Source organism: Trichechus manatus, unplaced genomic scaffold, assembly GCF_000243295.1.
Source record: "Trichechus manatus latirostris isolate Lorelei unplaced genomic scaffold, TriManLat1.0 scaffold00015, whole genome shotgun sequence".
NCBI lineage: Eukaryota > Metazoa > Chordata > Mammalia > Sirenia > Trichechidae > Trichechus > Trichechus manatus.
Window position 1 is genome coordinate 2,000,941 of NW_004443951.1, and position 8,101 is coordinate 2,009,041.

At 42.2% G+C, this 8,101-nt stretch overlaps 1 protein-coding gene and 1 pseudogene across 1 annotated transcript in view; one reads left to right on the plus strand and one right to left on the minus strand.

Moving 5' to 3' along the window:
- DMRTB1 (DMRT like family B with proline rich C-terminal 1) overlaps positions 1 to 6,032 on the minus strand; it is a 41,637-nt gene extending 35,605 nt beyond the window's left edge. The window contains exon 1 of the mRNA XM_012554218.2: positions 5,986 to 6,032. Coding sequence (XP_012409672.2) covers positions 5,986 to 6,032 — 47 coding nt within the window. The remainder of the gene's footprint in view (positions 1 to 5,985) is intronic.
- Positions 6,033 to 6,139: 107 nt separating this feature from the next.
- LOC101346719 (phosphate carrier protein, mitochondrial pseudogene) lies at positions 6,140 to 7,150 on the plus strand (annotated as a pseudogene).
- Positions 7,151 to 8,101: the final 951 nt, after the last annotated feature.

Consider the following 8,101-nt stretch of genomic DNA (forward strand, 5'->3'; position numbering starts at 1 on the left):
GAAACTCACCATTCCGCTGGGATTGGACAGCCTCATAAAACAAAACAGGACTAATGAGGCACAGCAGTTCAGGGACTGGAAGGCAGGAGGGGACAGGAAAGCTGGTGATAGGGAACCCAAGGTTGAGAAGGGACAGTGTTGACATGTCATGGGGTTGTTAACCATTGTCATGGGGCAATACATGTACTAACTGTTTAATGAGAAACTATTTGTTCTGCAAACCTTCATTTAAGGTTAAAGAAAAAAAGAATTATCTGTATGAGATCAAATTGACAACAGCAACTCAAAAGGTTTGATGAGAAGCCTAGGGAACAGTAAGTTAAAGATAATGGTGATTGAGTAATTTGGAAAAGGATAGTGAGAATAGTAGCACAACTGGAAGAATGTAATCAATGCCACTGAATTGTACATGTAGAAACTTTCAAAATGGTGTAACTTTGGTTATGTATATTTTCACCAAAAAAAAGGTCCTCAAGGTCGAGAAGGGAGAGTGTTGACATTTCGTGGGGTTGATGACCAATGTCATAAAACAATACATGTAGTGACTGTTTAATGAGAAACTATTTGTTCTGTAAACCTTCATCTAAAGTACAATAAAAAAAAAATACAAGAAAAGGCAAATGTATACAGAATGAAGTTCATTAGTGGTTACCAGGGGCCAGAGGGAGAAGGAAAGGGGAGGTTAATGGCGATGGAAATATCACATTGATTAATGGTAGAGTTTCATAGACAATTATTGTAATTTCTGTCAAAAAGTTGTACACCTGTCAAAAGTTGAATTGACAAAAGTTGTGTGATAGACATATTTACAACAATGACAAAAAAAATGTAGCTGCTGAGGCTGTTTATCCACAACCAAAATCCTCATGCGATTCAGATTCTTGTTTGGAGGTTTAGGGTCATGGTTTCATGGGACATCCCAGTTAACTGGCCTAATAACGTGTTAAGTACTTCTGTTCTACCTCCTAGTCTATTCTTAATGCCTGGGGTCTTAAAAGCTTGCAAGTGGCCATACAAGGCACAACAATTGGTCTCTATTCACTTGGAGCAACAAAGGAAGAAGGAGCATCAGGAATGGAAAGAGAATATGGAATGTATGGCTAATTGCCTCCATGAACAATTGCCTCCTTTGCCATGAGACCAGAAGAACTGGATGGTACCCAGCTACCATTACTGAACACTCTGATGAAAAATTCTATAGAAAAATCTTAATCAAAAGGGGGAAAATGCAGAACAGAATTCAAATTCTCATGAACTCCAGTCTTCCTGGAGCCATGAAGTTTGGATGAACCCCTGAAACTGTTGCCCTGAGATAATCTTTCAACCTTAAACGAAAAATATTCCCTAAAGTCATCTCAAAACCAAACAATAGTTTGGCTTAACTGGTAAAAAATGCCTGCTTTGAGCATTATCCTTTTTAAAGAACTATCTGTATGGGATCAAATTGACAACAGCAACTTGAAAGTTTAGATGGGAACCTTAGGGAGCAGTGAATTTATGTTAACGAGGAAGGAACAGCTCAGAAAAGGAAGGTGAGGATGGTTGCACAACTTGAAGAATGTAATTAATGTCACTAAATGGTATATGTAGAAACTGTTGAACTGGTGTATGTTTTGCCCTGTATATTCTCAACAACAACAACAAAATAAATAAAATTATATTAAAAAAAAGAAAGAAGAGGAAAGAAAGGAGCATTTTCTGGCAGACATGTCTTGCACCAGATTTTGTAAGAGGACAAAAGTTGGCAGAGGAAAGTGGAGGAGCACATCCAAAGACACAGAGATAAGGCTATCTTGCATGGATATACATTTGTGTATTTGAAGTGGAGAAACCATTAATAGGCCTAAGTATTTATGGATGCAAATCGAGTACCCGACATGCAAATTAAAATGTTGTGAGAAGGAAGTGAGTCAATATGATGTAGTGATCAAGGCATACTGCCAGATACCTGAACCAGTAGGGGTTCCATTAGCAAAGAGGAAGGGGCACTTTCTGGGTAAACAACAACAGTGTCTGTATCGATAAAAAGGGAAGAATAATATTTATCTTGTATAGTTGTTGTAAGGATTATATCACCTGGAACAGAGTAGGTACTCAATAAGTGTTTGCTGTGGTTTTTCTGAGCACTCTATGATTATGTTTTAGGGCTTATGAATATCCTGTTTTGGGACAATGTGGCATATTAGCTCTGTTTTGGTGTATTAATTCAAAATGTGACTGGCACATAATAGGTACTTATAAAAATCTGTCAAATGAATGAAGGAAGGAAGGAATACATTTTCATTCTCTTCTAGGATAACGTAGAAGAGAACATAAAAGTCTACATTGGGCCTTGTGGAAAGGTCTGCTTAAGTCATTAATCAAGTTAGCTGGAAGAACACAGAAAAAGTGTAATACTGATTTCAAGAAAGAGATGTTGTCCTACATCATGTAAGTACCAAGAAGATAAATTTAATAGTGGTGATGGTGTGCTCCGAAAGGCAAAATACTCTTCCAGGCTACTTTCAGTTGTTACTGACTTTATAGCTGTGTTTCAGTAAAGTTATTGAACTAAGAATTGTCCAAGAAAATTTTGGTCCTCAAAATTTCTTGATTTTCTTCTTCAACTTGTAAGAATGCACTTTCTTTAGCAATATTTTAATGATATAGAACAAATATCTGATATGAATGGATAAATAGATTTAACCTCTGGTTTCATAAAACAGACCATGACCCACGCTACTTGTAAGCAAAAATGCAAATTATACCTTTAGTAAATGGAGGACTAAGGGCTCAGTAAATGGTAGCTGTTATTATTACACTAAAAAAAAAAAAAACAAAAAACAAAAACCCACCAGCCCTCTTCAATTCCTATTTTCTCTCAATTTTATTTCTGAATAGAGCCCAGAATTTCCCAAAATATGTTCCATGGAAGACTACATCTGTGAAATGTAACTAAGTGTGACATTAAAAAAAGGGTTCTGAGATTCAATAAAATCAGGAAGCCCTAAAGCAAAGATACCACTTTGATGACTAAGGTGCGCCTGACCCAAGCCATGATCTTTTTAATCTCCTTATATGCATGCGAAAGCTAGATGATGAAAAAAGAAGACAGAAGCATTCAAACTGTGGTGTTGGCAAAGAATACTGAATATATTGTGGACTGCCAGGAGAACAAGCAAAACAGTCTTAGAAGAAATACAATCAGAATGCTCCTTAGACGCGAGGATGGCGAGACTTCATCTTGCTTGCTTTGGATGCGTCATCAGGAAAGACCAATCACTAAAAAAGGATATTGTGGTTGGTAAAGTAAAAGGTCAGCAAAAACGAAGAAAACCCTCAATGAGATGGACTGACACAATAGCCAAAACAATGGACTGAAGCATAACAATGATCATGAAGATGCTGCAAGACCAAGGACTGTTTGTTCTATTATATATAAGGTTGCGGAGTCAGAGCCCACTGGAGGGCAACTAAGAACAACAACAAGTTAACAAAGATACACTTTTTTACTGTGGAATTTGTCATTTTCTATGTTAATGTGTGGCATTATGTGCCCTGTGAATCTCCAAGAGGAAGCTCCAGTGCAGCGTTTCTCAACTGTTTCTTTGTTAACACCCCTCCTCCCCAAGGAATCTTTTTAAATTTTTTTTTCCTAAATGCCTCCCCACACTGAAATTATATACTCAGAAATAAGATTTTGTTGGGTAGAGAATTGCTTTGAAGGGTCACACCCCACTGTACTAAGACTTTTTTGCCCCCTAAGAACCAGGGGCGATATCACCCCCTTTGAAAGTGCATGCTCAAGTGTGAAATGCTTCCCAAACTTATCTCACCTCCTGGACCCGGGAACACACTTTGGGAAATTGTAATTTGCTCAGCATGGGATTTTTTTTAACACTTATTCTCTTATGACTCAAGGAGAGTCTTCTCTTTAATCCTGAAATTCCGGGTAGAAGACTAGAATAAGGACAGGAATTCAGTAAAGACTTGTTGATTGAGAAAACCTTCATCTGCCTCTGCTCTCCCTTCTTACTATTGTCTCTAGTTTGTGGTTGGCATAGTGGTTAAGAGCTACAGCTGCTTATCAGAAAGTCAACAGTTTGAATCCAGCAGCCACTCCTTGGAAACCCTATGGGGCAGTTCTACTCTGTCCTGTAGGGTCTCTATGAGATGGAATCAACTTAATGGTAATGGGTAACTTTTTTTTTTTTTCTTTTTAAAGTTACCGTATAACAAAGTGTATAACGTGCTCTGATTTTTTTTTTTCTGGAAGTGTTTATTAGATTAAAGGCATAAACATTTTTAAAGCTTTTAATAGTGTTTCCAAATTATTTTTCAGAAAATTGGGGTGCACTAATCCTAAGTATACAGCTATGAATTTTCATAGTTTTATATACCACCCAGTTAAGGATATAAGTATTGAATTCTTGATCAGAGAACCTTAATAAAAAAAAAATCTTTGATCTCCCATCATCCGCTTATTGTGGTATTCAAACTTTAGTGAAGAATCCACTTAGGTAGCTTACTAAAGTTGCAAATTCCTACTCTCAGAGATTCACATACATAGGGTCTGGGGTAGGATCTTAGATTTTAAATAAGGCATTCCAGGTGATTCTGATGCAGGCGGTCCATGGATCACACTTTTGAGAAAATTGGCCTGCCTTAAAGGATAAAAGTGAAAATTCTTGACCTGGCATTAAGGCGTTCTCTAATTTGACCCAATTCAATTTTTCCAGACTCAACCCTTGCTATTCCCTTTCTAGTTTCCACCATGTTGAATTACTCACCTCTCCTCAAAAGGCCATGCACTCATGTTTCCCTTAGCCTGGAATTACCTTTCCATTTTTCTTCTCTACATGGTAAACTCCTACTAATCCTTCAAGACCCAGCTACATTGTCACTTCCTCTGGGAAGTCTTCTTAAACTAATCTCATCAGACAGAATTAGTTGCCCCCTCTTCATTGTTCATCCAGCAATTTATTGAAAATTCTGTTATAATACTTATCACACAGTACTGATTTTATTGTTTGTTTGTTTCCTTTAGAAGTAAGCAAAAATACGTCTGGTTCTTTGCTAAACCTTTAACCCTGCACAGGGCCCAGGATAAAGTGGATGAATGAATGAATGAATGCTTTTGATTTAAACTTGGTGCCACTGTAGTCATCATTTTCTAGGCCAATGGGACTGCAAGCTCCCTAACGGAAGGGACAGTTTCTAATTCACTTTCATAGTCTTCAAAATCATGCCAGGTACTCAGCAGTCAGTGAAAAAATTCCATCCGATCCCATGAACGGCAGTAATCAGTACCTCCCCTCTTCCAATTTAGTGAATATCTCCATGCTTCGTAAGTCTCCATTACAACTCTTAGAGAGAAACAGGAGTAGAGTGCGAGTGTTGTGGGGAGGTGTCATCCCATCTGACAGATAAGAATACTGTGTAAGGCTGGAAGTCGCAATACCGGCCTCCAGGTCTGACTATCTCTGCCCATTCCCTCCATGGAACACTCTGTTGCCATGGAGACGACCATTATCCTAGCTAGCACAGCTGGTTGAGAACTCTAGGAAGGCCTCTCAGGAAGGCAACGGTGCATGGCGATTCCTCGCCCCCTCGCCCACCTCCTCATCTATTTACTTGCTTATTCCTGTGTTTACTCATGTTTGTACATGTTGATTTATTTTTTTAGGATTTTTGTGGAGGACTAGGCTGCCGAGCTGGACAAAAGCCATGTGGACACGGAAAACTTACCCACCGCCCAAGGTAAGGTCTAGAGATGACTGACCATTGGTGGGTAAAGGCGAAGGATAGGGTCTCTGTAGTTACCGGAGCCCATTCCCCTAAAGGCGTGAGGGAGGGGCTGAGGGCTGTCCTGGAGCTGAAGGGGGCGGGGCGACACAGCCTACTTAACCTCTTTAGCGGCCTAACCCACGCACAAACCTATTGGGCTAGCGTTGCGCAGGCGCAGGCAGAGCGCGCGGGAAGGAACTCTGCTGGGCTCATCCTCACCTGGACCGTTGGGTTGGCGGAACTCGAGGGAGGAGTTCACCACGCATGCGCACCTGCTCAGGTGGTCCCTGAGGGTGTAGACAGAAGACAAAGGCGGCGCCTGACAGGAAGACCAGTTGCTTAAAGGAAGTGTCTGCTTAGGCAGAGCCTGGCCATGTGTGATGCTGACGGTTACCGAGCCCAGCGGGCGAGAATCCTAGGCCAACACCTGGGCAGGCCTTGGGCGGCGGTGGCCCTGGAGGAATACAGTTGCCAGTACGGCTCGCCCAAGTACCTGATGCTGTGCGGCCTGGGCGGGATGCTGAGCTGCGGGCTGACGCACACGGCCATCGTGCCCCTGGACCTGGTCAAGTGCCGCATGCAGGTGGATCCCAGCAAGTACAAGGGCATCGTCAGCGGCTTCGGAGTGACGGTGCGCGACGGCGGGCTCCGCGGCCTGGCCCGAGGCTGGGCCCCGACCTTCTTCGGCTACTCCATGCAGGGCCTCTTCAAGTTCGGCCTCTACGAGGTTTTCAAGATCCGCTACTCGCAGCTCCTGGGCGAGGAGAAGGCCTACCTGTGGAGGACCAGCCTCTACCTGGCTGCCTCGGCCAGCGCCGAGTTCTTCGCCGACATCGCCCTGGCGCCCATGGAGGCCATCAAAGTCCGCATCCAGACGCAGCCGGGCTACGCCAGCACCCTCCGGGAGGCGGCCCCGCGGATGTACAGCGAGGAGGGCCTCTGGGCCTTCTACAAGGGCGTCTCGCCGCTGTGGATGCGGCAGATCCCCTACACCATGATGAAGTTCGCCTGTTTCGAGCGCACCGTGGAGGCGCTCTACAAATACGCCATCCCCAAGCCTCAGAGCCAGTGCACCAAAGCCGAGCAGCTGGGGGTGACCTTCGTGGCCGGCTACATCGCCGGCGTCTTCTGCGCCATCGTGTCCCATCCGGCAGATTCCGTCGTGTCCGTTTTGAACAAGGAGAAAGGCAGCACGGCCTTTGGAGTTCTTAAAACACTGGGGTTTGGGGGCGTGTGGAAGGGCCTGTCCGCTCGGATCATCATGATCGGCACGCTGACGGCGCTCCAGTGGTTCATTTACGACTCGGTGAAGGTTTATTTCAAGCTGCCTCGCCCTCCAGTTGCTCAAATGCCAGAGTCTCTAAAGAAGAAGAGTAGGCGTTAATCTGTGAAGTACTGTAGGCTCGACTGGTCACTATTTCGATCAAGTGGTGAACTGCGTTCAAGCAAGTCTGGTGTATAGAAGAATGTTAACGGTTTTTAGAGAGGTGGCTTAATATGCAGCCCACGTGCTCTTTCAAGGACTGATTCCTTCATTTTGGCAATCAAAGAGGATTGCAAACATTTCATTTGGGAGATTTGAACCATTATCTTTGGGAAGTTTGCATGGTTGCTTTAACTTAATAGCTTTTCAACAATTAGAAGAAAAGAGATTCTTAACAGATAGCAATGTTAGGTAATGTAGAGTTTCTAGATTGTACCTTCTCTGACTCACTATTTCTGGGCCATTATCCAAGAGTAACTACTGAATAGCCTACAAGTGAGGCTTTGGGGTCAGCACAATTATATGGGATGGGAAACAAAGTAAAATTCTGGTACATACTATTAATCTCAATAGAAATTTTACCCCTATTGAATAGATGAAGAATTCACGCCACATTTCCCGTTCATGTCCATTACAGGTAAAAATTATTGAAAGTTAAATTGTGAAATATATTGCCTAATGGCTTAGAACGTATTAACTGCTTTCAAAGAGACATGAGAAAAGCTGCATTTTTTCATTTTGCTTTCTCCAGTTCTCTTCCGGATGTTGCTGATTAGAACATAGCTCTCTCCAGGAAGTGATAAAATTGGATCAATGTGGACAGCCAAAATGAGAGATGAAGGACAGGCTCTGGGAATAAATATGTAAAGAAAAAAGCCTCTGTTCACCAAAGATTTCTTTTGTATGACTCAACTTTCAAAAGCCATACATCCAAAGAAGACATGCCACCCTGACCAAAAAAAAAAAAAAAAAAAAACCCAACTGCAAATTCCAATAATTTTTGGTTGAATATTAAAGAATGGTTTTGTTGTCACTGGAAGGAAAATCTAATTTTTAATGTAATAAGTGTCT